Source organism: Falco cherrug, chromosome 9 (genome assembly GCF_023634085.1).
Source record: "Falco cherrug isolate bFalChe1 chromosome 9, bFalChe1.pri, whole genome shotgun sequence".
In the NCBI taxonomy this organism is placed as follows: domain Eukaryota; kingdom Metazoa; phylum Chordata; class Aves; order Falconiformes; family Falconidae; genus Falco; species Falco cherrug.
Window position 1 is genome coordinate 28,973,142 of NC_073705.1, and position 14,334 is coordinate 28,987,475.

General features: G+C 62.8%; 1 protein-coding gene across 2 annotated transcripts; it reads right to left on the reverse strand.

Moving 5' to 3' along the window:
* Window positions 1-170: 170 nt before the first annotated feature.
* On the reverse strand, window positions 171-13,577 carry CRTAC1 (cartilage acidic protein 1). 2 transcript variants are annotated; one of them, XM_055721412.1, is made up of 16 exons: window positions 13,478-13,577; window positions 9,746-9,942; window positions 8,274-8,470; window positions 7,230-7,360; window positions 6,445-6,601; window positions 5,828-5,962; window positions 5,419-5,564; window positions 5,096-5,232; window positions 4,348-4,430; window positions 3,760-3,860; window positions 3,507-3,675; window positions 2,866-3,011; window positions 2,692-2,734; window positions 2,073-2,216; window positions 760-885; window positions 171-375 (listed from the first exon to the last, which is right to left on the reverse strand). In XM_055721412.1, exons 1-16 carry the CDS (start codon window positions 13,520-13,522, stop codon window positions 248-250), a joined length of 2,085 nt encoding a protein of 694 aa, XP_055577387.1. In that variant the 5' UTR covers window positions 13,523-13,577; the 3' UTR covers window positions 171-247. The 2 variants fall into 2 exon arrangements, with proteins under 2 accessions (XP_055577387.1, XP_055577388.1); XM_055721413.1 differs by lacking the exons at window positions 171-375; window positions 760-885 and adding an exon at window positions 1,193-1,812.
* Window positions 13,578-14,334: the final 757 nt, after the last annotated feature.

Below are 14,334 nucleotides of genomic sequence, written 5' to 3' on the forward strand. Positions count from 1 at the left end.
GGCTGGGCATCCCCCAGCACATCGGGGTGCATGGAGTCCCACAAGGAGTGGGAGCCTGGAGGAAATAAGGGGGAGGGATGGGACAGTCCACGTGGAACACAGGGACAGACCTGTGTAGCAGTCACATGTCCCCAGTGACAGGGACTCACAGGGAAACCAGTGCAGGAAAGGGTTTATTCAGTTGGCACTGGGCACAACTGGCCCAGGGCTGGGGTAAGCAGAGGGCACATGGCTGTGCTGGGGCAGGCTAGCTGCGCTGGCAGCGTCCACCTGCACCCAGGGAGAAGCCCTGGCGGCAGTGGCAGTGGAAGGAGCCGTGGGTGTTGTGGCAGATATGATCACAGGGGCCAGGCTGTGCCTGGCACTCATCTACGTCTGGGAAAGAAGGGGAGAGGATCAGACCTATGCCAAGGGTACGGGGCTCGTCCGGCATGGGCAGGGCCGGGTATGGAGGAGGCATGTGGGGGGCAGCTCTGGGGCTGGGTGGAGCTGGGACACGGAAAGCATCTCTAATGCCTACAGCCATGCAGCTGTGGTCCCGTCACACTTGTCCCCAAGGCTGCAGGGTAGCAGATGCCTCCTCACTCCAACTCCTGCACAGTCACAGACTGTCCATCCTGCCCCCCGTTTTGTGTTGGCTGGGGCTACGAGCATATCAGGGCATGCCAGGAATCGGCATCCCTGCTCCCAGGGCAGCATGGCAGTGGCAGGTGGGTGGACACCATGGGCTGCCCACCCCCGCTGCCTGCAGGTACTCACCCAGGCACTGGCTGGCAGAGGGATCAAGGGGGTAGAAGCCCGGGCGGCAATGGCAGGCATGTGCCCCAGGGGTGTTGGTGCAGAGCTGGCTGCAGTTGTGCAAGCCCAGGGCACACTCGTCGATGTCTGGTGGTGGGGAAGAGAGCAGCACGGGGTTACAGCACGCAGGGAGAAGGCAGCACAGACCTGTTGTGGTGGTGTGGGCAGGGCTGCCTGCTGCATCCCAGACCCTCCAGTGTTGCTTATTTGGCTGTGCTCCCAGGGCTGGGAGCAGGGCCGGGCAGCAGCAGAGCTGCCCAGGGCCACCATGCACCCTCCAGCTAGCTCCTGGCTATGCCCCCCACCCCCAAGCCCCCTCCCCATGCAGCCCAGGCAGAAGCATGGGCACAGCCCTGCCCTGCACAGCTCAGCAGGCTGGGCTAATAGACAGGATATAGTTTATTGGGGGAGTTCTCTGGGAGAGGGGCTGGAAGACTGAGCAGGGTTTGACTCCAAACAGTGGGGTCAATACGTTAAAAAAAACAGACCAGGAGGGTCCTTCCTCTGCAGGGCTGGGGGGACCCTCCTCTGCCAGGGCTGGGGAGGGGGGTCTCCCTCACTGAGGAGGGGGCAGGTGAAGCACACACGTCGCAGGCCAAACCAGCAGGCACATGGTACGTCAAGGCGACGGAGCAAGCGACCACCCGGGAGGCACCGGTGTGGCAGGAGCAGCACTGGGGCGGGGAGGTGCTGGCGAAGGGGCACTGCCCCGGGGCTGCTTTCCCAGACACGGTGCAAGGGGCAGCTGGGCTCCGTGCCTGTCCCATTGCAGGCCACCCCTGTAGGGCACAGCTGGCACTTCCAGGGCAGTTCAACATGGAGGGAAAGAGAGAGAAAAAGAGACAGGCAGAGGCTGGCCGGTCCTTCCGCCAAGGCTGCTCTGGCGTGTTACGGGCAAGGGTTAAAGTGCATAGAGGCAAAGGCAGAGTCCGAGGACTAGAGGGAGGAGGGTACTGTGGGGGAGCCCGTGCCAGCTCCCGGCGGAGGGATATCCCCCAAAAAAGGCCACTTGAGCTGCACAGAGAAGGAAAGAAGGAGCAAGAGAGAAAGAGAAAGAAAGAAGGGGAGTCAGTGGTGGTTCAGCAGGAGGCACAGGATGAACAAACACAGAGCCAGGGTGGAGGTAGCTGGTTAGCCACCCAACAGGTTGCAGGATGCGGCCAGGCCTTTGGCAGGGGTGCAACAGCATCCCAAGGCAGTGCTTTGGGGCTGTCGCCCACTGGATTGGCCAGGCTACAGTGGCACGGGGTCAGGGCACCCCAGCCATCACTCACCCACGCAAGCTGTGCCATCCTCATTGGGCTCGAAGCCCCGGCTGCAGCGCTTGTTGCTGCGGCAGCGGTACCCGCCATAGGTGTTGATGCAGATGGGCTTGTCTCGGGGGCAGACAAAGGGGAACTCTGTGCACTCGTCCGTATCTGCAAGCAGAGGGGACTTGGTGTGAGAAAGGTGGGCTGGGAGCTTGAGGCTACTGGCTATGGCCCCTCCAGTTTCCCCTGCATGTGCTAGATGACTCCCCTAACAGGTAGCCACACACGAGCCATGACTCTGCCCAGAAGGCTCACAACAGGGCCACGTTGCCACATCCCTGCTGCCCCTCCATCACTTGTGGCTCTAGTGCAATGCCCACCCTGCCACACGCCAGCTATGCCTCCCGCCCCCAGAACAGCGCTCCCCACGACACCACAGTCCCCCTCTAGAGCCGTGCTCTGCCCCCAGTCCCAGGCAGGCAGCCTTACCCTGCACTGAGCCATGCAGCAGCCCTGCCTTATGTGCCCAACCACCTCCCCAGCTGCCACCTCCCTGTAGCAGGGTGCTGCCCTCATGCTTGCCGTGGGGCCACGCTGCAGCACCCCAGGTGCAGGCACGCCTGCACCCCCAGCAGCTACTCACCTACACAGCGTCCGTTCTTGTGCTGGGAGAATCCCTGCCCGCACTGCATTTGGGGAAAAGTAGAGACCACTGGGATGGGGAGAAATCAGCCCTGGGAGCCACTGAGCCCACAGAGCCCAGCCCCTTGTTTCTGCCCCCAAAGCCTCCTGCCCTGCACCCACACCTGGCCCTCACCTCCAGCGGGGCAGGCATGAGCTGCTCCTCCACATCCAAGGGATAGGGGATCTCCAAGACAGAGTTTGTCTCGCTGCTGGCCACAGCTCGTGCCACAACACGGCCATCCGGCCAGGTCACCTCCAAGCTGCTGGCTTCATCGTGCCCTGCAGGTGGGCAGCTCATCAGGGGGGGGGGTCTCCGGGGCAGGCAGGGGCTGAAAGGAGGCCAGGGGCGTGGTAGAGACAGAGGGGGCAAAGCCTCCCCTTGTTCCCTGAGCCCAGCCCCAGGTGACCATGCTAACAGCCCATGCAAGGGGATGTAGCTAGAGGGGGGGTGCATGCGGGGACAACGGGATGGCCTGCCAGCAGGCAGGGACACCCCTGCAGGCTTGGCTACCAGCCGTGCTGAGGCAGTGGAAGGTTAATGGGCAGAGAAAGCCCTGGTGCCTGGGCAAAGCAGCAGGCAGGGGGTGGGGAAGAGGGCAGTGGCCCCTCGAAGCAGGGCTGCAGTGGCTGTGCACCCTACCTGCAGTCTCCTCCAGAGACCACCATGGCCAGTGTGATGGGTGTGAATGATTGCTGTGCTGCATGGCACCAGGGCAGCAGACATGGCCCCTGCCCAGGGGGGACAGGCAGCTCTTTGCCTCTCCCACAGCTCACCCAGTCCAAAGTGCGCCACAGGCTCCATCTCACAGAGGTACCCTGATCCACCGTCAATGATGCGCAGGTGGGCCCCGCTGCGCCGCGTGAACAGCACCACTTTGGCTCCTCGCGCAAAGGCCCCGAAGCGGGTGCGGGGGATGACACGCAGCCAGTTGTTGCTGGTGCCCTGCAAGGGAGAAGGGAGCAGGGATGCTGAGTAAGGAGAGGCAGAAGGGACAGGGACAACATGAGGACCCTCTACTTGACTCACCTGGGTGCCCTTGAAGATGGAGATCGGTTGTGCCATGGACTCTCCGTGAGACAGGATGAGGTCCAACATCCCATCACCATCAAAATCTGTCACTGCACCTCCTGCAAGGACAGGATCATGTCATGTCTGCAGCTGACCCCATGTCTCCCAGCGCTACACCCTGCTGCCAGTGTGGGCTCCCACAGGTGGCAGCTGCAATCCCAGCAACGCAGGGGCAATAGATAAGAAGGGGTGACTCCAGGTAGGAATAAGGGTCCATGCATGGGTGACACCCTGCAATTAGGTGGGTCAGCTCCCTGAGCAGTGGAGGGGACAGGCAGTGCCCGGGAGACTGTAAGACACAGAAGGCTGCCTGGCCCCCTCCCAAATATAGAGCTACACCCTGCGTAACAACTGGAGACAGCACTGTTCGCTGGGTATGGGTGGAGGGAGAAAGCATGGAGCTGCTCCTGGGCGATAGGGGCTCCAACATGCTGATGGGGAACAGGCAGGTGACTCAGCCAGGCATGCAGCATCCTCAGGCATAGAGGGTGCCAGCTGATGCTGTGGTGCACCCCCGCATAGGCCCCCATGGCCAGGGACACACACCTGTGCCCCGTCCCTCTGGCTCCAGCGCATCTCCTGGATTCAGCTCTTCCACAATGGGGTCTGAGTGCTCCCTGCGGATGAGCCTGCCGAGCACAGACAAGGGCATCAATGCCAGCCCCTGCAGCCCCTTCTCAGGAAGGGCTTATCCCCTCCTGTAGCAGCATGGTAGAAGAGATGACAGCCCCAGTGGCTGGGGGATTGGACTGGCCCCTGCCTGTTAGCACCTCACGTCCCCTCCCCATGCAGGGGTGACAGGGATGTCATGAGAGCCTGGCTTTTGTGGGTCTGAATAGCAGAGCAGCAACACCATCTCCAAACACTGCTGCATCTCTCTGGGACCAGAGACCCTCCCCAGGGGCTCCCTGCCAAGCCACTGCTCTCCACCCATCTGTGGGTGCCAGCACTGGGTGGACAACCAGCTCCCACTGCCCCACATGCCAGGTAAGGAGATGCCACCCAGCAGTAATGAGGAATTCACTCGCACAATTAACAGAAGCCACTAACAAGCTTCCATATCACCACTAATCAGCAGTGCCAGGGACCCCAGGGGCTGCTGCAGGCACGATCGCAGTGGCTGGTAATGACACCGGGAAAGGTTCAGTCACGGTGCCTTTTATTAGTTGAGCCTGAGCAGTGGCACTGCTGGAGAGGAACCCCGTGAGCCTGGGTGCACCATGAGGGCTGCTCAGCCCCCCCTCCGAGCGGTGTGCAGGCTGTCCTGGCTCTCCAGTACCTGCCAGGCTCCTACCGGAATAGGCGGTTGGCAGAGGAGCCGCGGTAAGCAATGTTGTTGAAGAAAACCTCCAGCTCCTGATCGTTGTCGAAGTCTGCTGCGATGACAGTGCGGACTGGGGATGGCATGGAGAACTTGGGGGTGGCGATGTCCTGTGTAAGGGATGGGCATGGGGTGACAATGGGCACAGGGAGCAGGACACCCGGTCCCACTTTGGGTCCTCTTCTTGATGGGAATTGAGGCTCAAAGCCACATCAGGGTGAAGATGGCCCCTTTGGCCAAGGAGACTCAGTGTCAAAGCCAGCAGAGGGGTGGGGTGGCATGGTCCCAGCCCTCACCCGGAATCGGACACGCCCAGGACCCCCGCTCTGCAGGTAGAGGCGGTGTGGCCCGTTCCAGTTGCCATAGACAATGTCCACCCGGCCATCACGGTTGAAGTCAGCCAGTGCCACGCCACGTCCATGCTGGTAGGGGTCATCCAGCCCTGGGGAGCCACAAGGGGACGGGGGAGACAGAACCTCCTCCCTGCCTACATCTCCCCGGGATGCCTGCTGGGATGTGCCCCACAGTCCCCAGACAGGTTCTCCCCACACAGGGCTGTACCCCCGTGCTGACAGATGCCCTGATCTGCCTCCGGGCCCCCAGGGCTATCCCCCCACCCTGCACTCAACCAGCCCGTGCAGGCAGGGGCAGGCAAAGCCAGCCCTGCCCTGAGGTCCCCAATGCCTGGGTGCTCCCCCTACTCACCCACAGCAGCTGCTACATCCCGATACGTCCCGTCCCCCAAGTTGTGGAAGAGGAAATTGGGGCTGTTCTCATTACCACAGAATATGTCGGAGGCGCTGTCGCTCAGGATGGGGCCCACGGCCACCCCACGACCCCCTGGGGACAGGAGCCCCAGGGTGAGGGGCCAGCTGGTACCCTGCCCCCTCAAGACCCCCACGCCCCCTCAAGACCCCCAGGTGGGCAGCACTAGGACCCCCGGCGTCCCCTCCTCTCCCACCTCCCACCTTTAGTCCCTCTCGTGAGGCACTAATTGGGCCTGGCAGCCGCTTGTGTCACTCCCAACCTTAATCGCTGCCATCACCATGGTGACAACACTCCTAATTAGTGACAATTTACCGCTGGGGAGACGGGGCACGGCGACGGCCGGGCAGCGTGGGGCGCAGGCTGGCACACTGCCGGCCGCCCCGCGGGGGCTCCGGAGGGACCATCCCCGGTGACCGTGTAGTCGGGCGTCCCGTGGCCCGGGTGGCTTCCACGGGCCGTGGGGCTGCCACTAGATGGGGCAGTCAGGCAGCCTAACGCGGGGACGGTCGCGCCGCGCTGCCCCGTCCCCTCGGCGGCGCCGCAGCCGCTGGTACCTGTGTACTTGCTGACGCCAGCCTGGGCGGCCACGTCCACCAGCACCACGACGCCACGGGCAGGGTCACTGGCGGCCACGTCCATCTCGATCAGAGCGTGGGGGCCCACGTTACCGCTGGCGTAGTTGGCGATGTAGATGGAGTACCTGCCGGACCCCTGCAGCCGCAGCATCTCCTCAGCACCCACCCGCCCAAAATGCATCTCCTCTGGGACCGCAGCAATCCTGCTGTGGGGCTGGATGCTCTCACGGCTCCGTGGGACTAGGCACCACTGCCATGTACTGAGCAAGAGCTTTGCAAAATCCATGGTGAAAAGCATCCTGGAAGTGGGGATGTGCCCCATTGCCTCCAGGAACTCTGTGGTCCCCAGGCTCACAGTGCCAGCACGGGCAACCCTACTGTGCCAGGTTCCCCCTCATCCCCACTGCCTCCCTTGTCCTGTGCGGCAGCTAGACCCTGATTTAGTGATAATCGTTTGAAAACAAACCACTGGAGGAGGAGGAAGAAGAAAGAGCAGGTGACAGGAACATAAATCACCTCGACAGGCACGTTTATCAGCTGGTGGCAACCGTGTGGACAGGTGCCCACAGTCCCCATGGCTGTAGGGGCTGCCAGCCCCGACAGTCATGGGCTGCTGGGGGGCACCCCTGGCCCCAGTGCCGGGTGGGGTGGGGCCGATGCCCAGATGAGGGGAGAGGTCCCCAGGATCGTGTGGGGGAGGGCTGGAGGGGCAAAGGGGGTGGGAAGGGGAGATGCCCCCTGCCTGCTGTGCCCTGCCTGCTCACCGTCCGGTCCACACAGGCAACAGAGCGCCCGGCGAAGCGGCTGGCCACATCCCGGTTCACCTCGTCACTCAGGAGGTCCTCCCAGCGCCCATCGCGGAGCTTGAAGAGCTTGTCCGTGTAAGTAGCCATGCCTGGAGGGGGCATGGGTCAGGGGGCTGCAGCATCCCGCCTCCTCCTGAGGAGGGTGCCCTGCGGCAAGGGGAGGCTGTGGAAAAGGTACCCTTTCCTGGAGCATCCCAAACCTCTGCTCTGTGTCCCACAGCCCCCAGCAGTGGCACAGGGCCAGGCTGCCACTATAAGAGCCCCTGTGACCCTTAAGGGCCACTAGGAGACACACAGAAGAATCAAATCATTAAGGTAAAATGTGTCTCAATGGGGCACAGCCCTGTAGATCATACCCAAGAAGGTAAAAAAAAAAAAGATAGATTCTGTGCCAAGCACAGGCAGCAAGCTGCACTTGATTTAGAGACAGGTGTGCCGGCAGCCACCGCCAGCTTGGGTAATTAGGAGCATCAGGAAGACAGATCTGCTGCCTAGAGGTCAGGGCTGTGGGACAGGGACATGGCAAAGCTGGGCTAGAGCACCAACCGAGGGAGCTCCAGGGATGCCCAGTGTCAGGCTGGGGTATGCACATCTCCTCCCCACAACAGGCATCCCAGAAACTGGGACAGCACCGGCAGGGCAGGATTAGACCTGTCTTAGTCCAGCAGGCACAGGATAGCCATGGCACAGAGGGGTACAGCTGCTGTGGGGCACAGCTGGGATTTGCAGCACAGCCACAGGTAGGCCAGCCCCAGGGGTTGGGGGGGAAGCTGCTGTCCCACTCAGGGTGCTGCTGGGAGGGCAGTGGGCAGCTGGAAGTGCTGACTTGGCGGCTGGTTGGGCTCGGTGTCCCGCCTGCACTGCCATCAATCAATGGAGCCACTCAACTGAGAAATTAACTCCAGCCCGCACACATCCCTCACGCGCCGAAGGTCACGGGCGGCCGTGCTGGGAGCTCCCCCCACACCCAGGGCTCAGGACACGGCTTCCTGCAGGGCTCACCAGAGAAGGCATTGTTGGTGTTGAGAAAGTAGATCTCCTCGCGGCCATCCCCATCGATGTCGCAGGCTGTCACACCAATGGCATTGCCCTGCCGGTCCCGCAGTGCATAGTACGGGGAGTCCCGCTCATCCTCCGCCACATTCACCAGCCGTCCCCGCACCTTGTCATACTTGAGCACCAGGTTGGGGCCATTGTACCTGTGGGTGTGAGCGGGGGCAATGGCACCCTGAGGCTTGGGGACAGGAGGAAAGCTCCCATCCTATCCCTAGGAGGACACCAGGTGTGACACTGGCTTTTCCCCATGATGGGCACAGCAGACATCTGTGTGTTTCAGGGAGGCCGGTGAACCTGGGTTGCCATCAGCACCCAAATGTGGGGCTGGCTCCTGAGTGTCAATGGAGAGGGCTCAGCCTAGACCTGTTCCAGCCCAACACTGGCATCTCACATTTACCTGGCCTGGGTACCCCAGGGTAGTGCCAGGGCAGGGGTGGGTCCAGGCACCAGTGGGGCAAGATGGAGTGCAGGTCCCTGCTTGCAGCCCTTTTCTTTCCAGGGCAGGGAAACTGGCACACAAGGCAAATCCTCTCAGCATGGTGCACCCCACCGGCTCCCTGCCCGCTCCTGCCCAGTGCACTAGTAAACAAGTTATACAACGGGCACCGCGGCTGCTTACAAAACCCCGACTGGCTGCTTGGCTCAGCCCAGCTGGGAGTGGTGGCCCAGGCCCCGCCAGGGTCCCTAGTGCTGCCCCTGGTTTGCTGCCCCAGGGTGATGCTCAAAGCAGCAGCAAGGCCAGACTCAAACTGCCACCGTGGTACCCCCAGCTCCCACAGTCCCATCAGATGGGATCCACGGGAGTGAGGGGCTGCCTCCCGCTGAGCGCACCTGTGTGTGCAAGCCTCCTTCAGGGGTAAGCACTGTGGTGTGTACACAGACACGCTGCACTGGTGGCTCACAGCCACATCCATGCACACAGAGCCTGCACTGTGGTCACCACTGTCTCCAGCCAGGGCAGAACCCTCTGGCAGCAGCTGCTCTGTGTCCAGCCCCACTCAGGTGCCAGCAGCACAGCACACAGCTCCCTGCCTCCCCAGCTCCTGCCAGCCTTTCCAAGCCATCACTCCAATAAAGGGCTATAAAAAGCCTCCAGCCAATTAACTGAACTTCTGGAGACTGCCGAGTCCCGTCAGTGGAGCTGAGCTGGCTGGGGGACACACTGGATCTGCACTGCACAAATCTCAGCTTCTGGGAAGCTGCCACTGCTCCTCAGGGCCAGGACGGAGTCAGCCACATCATCCCACACAGGCACCCAAGTGGCATCAACACCCTATGTGGGTGCACACAGACCCCCATCCCACCACCCCCGAGCACAACCTCCCATCCAGCCAGACGCCCATGGAGGGGCAAGCAGCTCCTGGCCCTGCAGGGCCACCAGGTCCTGCTGTCCCCAAGGCACTGGGTGCACCACTCACCCTGCCACCACGATCTCAAAGTTGCCATCAGCATCCAGGTCAGTGACGGCCACACCATAGTTGAGTTGTGTAGGGTTGCTGTCATAGTCAGGTGGTAGGAGGCGGTGGGTGACAGCCATGAACATGGGCTCACTACGCTGGGAGCTCTCACTGAGCCAGGCCAGGGACAGCAGGCACAGCACCAGCATCCTGGGCACCTGGGAGAGACCTGCAGCCCATCAGCTCCAGGAGAAGACCCTGCTCCACAGCACTGAAGCACCACCACCACCACCCTTGCACAGGAGACACTCTTTCCACTTCTTGTCACCCACCCCAGCCTGTGCCACACCACCAGGCCCTTGACCCTTGGGCACTACCACAGCCCAGGCATCCCCATGCATCCTCCTGGATGCAGCTCACCCTCTGGGCTTCCTTGGGACAAGACCGTACTCCAGTGAGCTGGGAGCTGCAGCTGAGCAGGAGTGGGACCTTGGGAGCCCTTCCCATGGGAGGGACTGGGGAGGCAGCAGGAGGGCTGCAGAGTGCTGACAAAGCTGGGCTCAGGCCCAGCTCGCCCTGCCCCAAGGGGCTGCTGGCACCCAAGATCCCAGCAAGTCACAATGCCAATCACTGCTCCCTTGGCAAAGCCAGAGGAAGTAGGCAGTCGCTGGGCTGGGAAGCTTGTCCCCTGTCCAGCTGGTGTTCCAGAGCTGGGGAAGGCCACAGGTAGAAAGTGGGAATACCCTGCCAGTTGACTCCTGTGTGCCTCAGTTTCCCTACTCTGACTGACCAGGGATGGTTTCTGCACAGGGATGCAGCCACAGGAAGGAGATGCTGGGAGGAACAGGAGACTGGGAGGAGAAGCTCAATTAACCTGGACTGCGGAGGACAGTGTCTGCCAGCACTGCTGGCAAGGCTGCAGAGATTTTGGAGTTGGCTTTGATCTGGCTGTAGCATGGGTGACAAGTAAGGTGGCACTCAGGACAGGACAGCCAGCCCTCGCCTCAGGCCAGGCAATCCCCTCCAGTGAGCTGTGTCCCCCCATACTATGGGCACAAATACATGTGACAGTGCTCCAGCTGGGAGCAAAACCAGGCTGTCCTGCTCTCGCAGAATGGAGGGATGGCTGGGGTACCCAGTCACCAATGCAGGGGACACTGGTTCATGAGCCTGCGCCATCCCCTGGGCAGGGCTGCCCTCCCAGTACTATCAGGGGGACAGGGACAAATGGCCCCACTGCCAGCTGGTCCCCATACTGCAGACCCCACCAGCAAGCAAAGGAAGCTGTGGCAGCTGCAGGGTGCCACATGTGCCCAGCATGGGGAGGGGGAGATGCCCAAGGCTTAGATCCTGGCAGACCCAAGGGGCTGCAGGGAACAGCCCACTGCTGCCACCCTCAGGGATGGGAATGGTCCTGGGGTCTCTGGGGAGCCAGGATTCCCCTGCCAAAACCAAGTAGTTTCCAGCTGCAGAGGAAACCTTGAATCCCACTGCCTTGCCTTCTTGTCTGGAGCATCTCTCCAGGAGCAGCAGCCTGGGACCTTCCCTGGTGCAGGTGCCCTATGCAAGGCACATGTGATGGGGGCAGGGTTTCATCGGGTTATGCAGGGATGGGACAGTCCCTGGGTGACACTCTGCAGTACCAGGCAGTGAGGGAGGGGAAATCTTTGCCACAGCCCCACACTGTGCTTACCCAAGTAAGCATGGGGAACTCATCCACATGTGGGCTTATGGGTGCAGGACTGCCACATGGGCACCCTGCTGATGCAGAGCAGTGCCCCCTCAGCCCCAGCCAGGTGATGGGTGGCTGTCCCCAAGCCACTGGCAGAGCTCTCCCTGCTGTGGCCCCTCCAGCTCCCACTCCCTACAGCTTGGCTTGCTCCCCAGGTACTCCCCCCACCCCCTCCAGCTGCAGCCAAAATCCCTCCAGGCTGGATGGAGCCTTTCCAGGAAGAAACAATGTTCCTGATTGGAGATGAAAGGCTTTTCCCAGTGAATCCGGTGCTTGGTGCCATGGGGAAGGGATGCATGGCCTGTAGCCAGGCCATTTTGGGAAGAGGAAGGTAGGGAGACTCAGGCTCCACATGGCAGAAAGGGAAAAGCCTCATGGTTCCCAGTGTGCTGCTGATGGCACTGAGGCCCTGGCGTGAAGCTCTGCCTGAGGCTTGAAGCTATGGAGTCCTGCTTGTATGCAGGGCAGAGCTCAGCCTGTCTTGTCCCAGCAGAGCCACATCCTGTCTTGTGTTGTGGCATCTGGTGGCAAGGTCACCCCAGGACCTGTGGTCACTCCAGAATGCCTGCTCAGCACGGCTGAGCCTGGTGACACAAAGCCGAGGTGCCTGGCAGGAATAGAGGCAGCAGGGGGATGGAAGCAAGGCTGGGGGTACCACAGGCACCCACACAGAGTGCTGGCCTCATGGCAGGGATGCAGCGTGTAAGGCTCATCTGTCCCTATGCATGGCTGTGGCTGGCAATGTCCTGCACAGAAGGGACTGGGAAGGGAGCCGTGGGGCCAGCAAGTGGTTGTGCCCCAGACCCCTCGCCACAGGTGGTAAGATGCTGTCCCCAGGGCTCCTCACATACCCGCATGCATATCACCTGCCCTTGGCCCGCATCATAGGGACAGTGGGAGCTGGCAGTCTGCACAGCCACCCCATCCAGCATGCCACCATGACATTGCTGCCCACCGCACCACGCACCCCAGTGATGTCATGCTCCACCACTGCAGTGACATCCCATCCCAGGCCGCAGTCACCTCCAGCACCGCTACGACATTGCAGAACATCATGCAGCAGGGGCCTCATCACACTCCAAAGCAGTGACAACATGGTGACATCACAGCACCCCATGACATCACACTGCATGTGCCCCAGTAATATCATATTTCTGTTCCTGCCATTCCCAGGCTGCCACAGCCATGCCTGCCAGGGCAGAGGACAGACAGGAGACGTCCCACAGACCCAGTAGTCCCTCTCTTGTAGCAGCTGAGCTGCTCAGGGATGCCAGCAGTGCCCCCTCCACAGCACCTCAGCCCCTGCAGTGCCTCTGCTCCAGCAATGCCCTTAAGCCCTGGTCCCACTGCTCTGGCTGCTCACTGCTGCCATGGGCTCAGCGCTGCTCCCTCCCACGTCCCTCTCACAGACCCTGGCCTGTGCATGCATCCTGTCATGGATGCTTCCGACAGGCCCGGAGCCCCCAGCTGCCAGCTGGACTGTCCCTGTCCCCTCCCATGCAGGACTCCTCAGGGGCAGACCCGGCACGCTGGGGCTCAGCCAGCAGCAGCCAATGCAGTGTGGAGATGAGCAGCCACCTTAGCCTCTGAGCCCAGCCCCAAGGGACACTAGGTCCTTGGGGGGCTCAAGAGCCACCAGCACACGGCTAACCCCTTACCATGCAGGCAAATATACGGCTGGACCCCTCTCCCCCACAGCCCCCAGCCCCTCCACGGGCTCAGCCACCACCAAGCACAAGTGCCTGTAGAAGAGGCGCTGTCCCTTGCTTCTCGCCATCCTGACGCCCCTGCCCCGCTCCATCCTCCCGAGCCCCGTCCCCCCCATCCCAGCATCTTTCCCTCCCCGTCCCCATCCCATACTTCATCCCACACCTCTGCGCTGCGGGGGCGGGCTGCGTGCCTGCGGTCCCGCTCCACCCGCCACCAACTTCTCTCCGGGCCGGTGACCGTGCCGGAGTTGACACGCTGCCCCCTCCCCGCCCCAGAAAACTTCGCGGAGCAGCAAAGCGGCCCCTACTCACGGGCCAGGGGGGCTGCCCGGCGCCCCCGCGCCGGCGGGAGCGCATCCCGCAGCGCCTGCCTCGCCGCCCGCCGTGCCGCCCGCCTCCGGCTCCGCCGCTCCCCGGCTTCCGACGGGGCCGGCCCGGCCGAGCGGCGCCTTATGTATGGCCGGGCGGCGGCGGCAGGCCAATGAGCGCGGTGAGGGGCGCCGCTGCCAATGGAGAGCGCGGAGGTGGGGCCGCGCCGCCCTGATTTACTGCCCGTATCGCCGCGGCGGCTCCGGCTGGGATGCTGCGGGGGCACCCGCCGGGGGGCAGCGCCCCGGGCCCTGACCCCGCCGGGGCTGGAAGTGGGAACGGGGGCTCCGGGGCGACGCTTCCCGGGTGGCTGGAGCCGCGGCGAGGGAGCTGGCTGGCTGCGGGGGGTCCCGGCTCGCGGGAGAGGAGCTGCACCCCCGCGGTCACCCCGTGGGCGCTGGGGGGTGGGCGGCACTCGGGGCACGGCTCCCCACCTCCTGCGTGGGCAGCTGGGGCGACGGGGCGAGCAGAGCCAGGGACCGGCCCTAGCCTAGGTGCGGCGGGGGGCGCCCCCCGGAGCGGTGCAACTGCGGGCGCGGGGGGGAGCCGGGCAGCCCCGGTAGCGCAACACCGAGCTGCGCCCCGAGGGCTCAGCACCCACCCTGCGGTCACCCACCTCCCTCTGCAGGGAGCCCGGGAGGGGCTGTGCCCCGGCAGCCAGTCTGAACTGGGAGGAAGGCCCATCTCGGGTCGTGCGAGGCACTGACCTGCCCGAAATCTTGTAGCTACTGGACGCCTGAGGCAGGATGGCACTTAGCCCGCAAACCTGCCTTCCCTGACACATTTCTCCTGTACGGCTG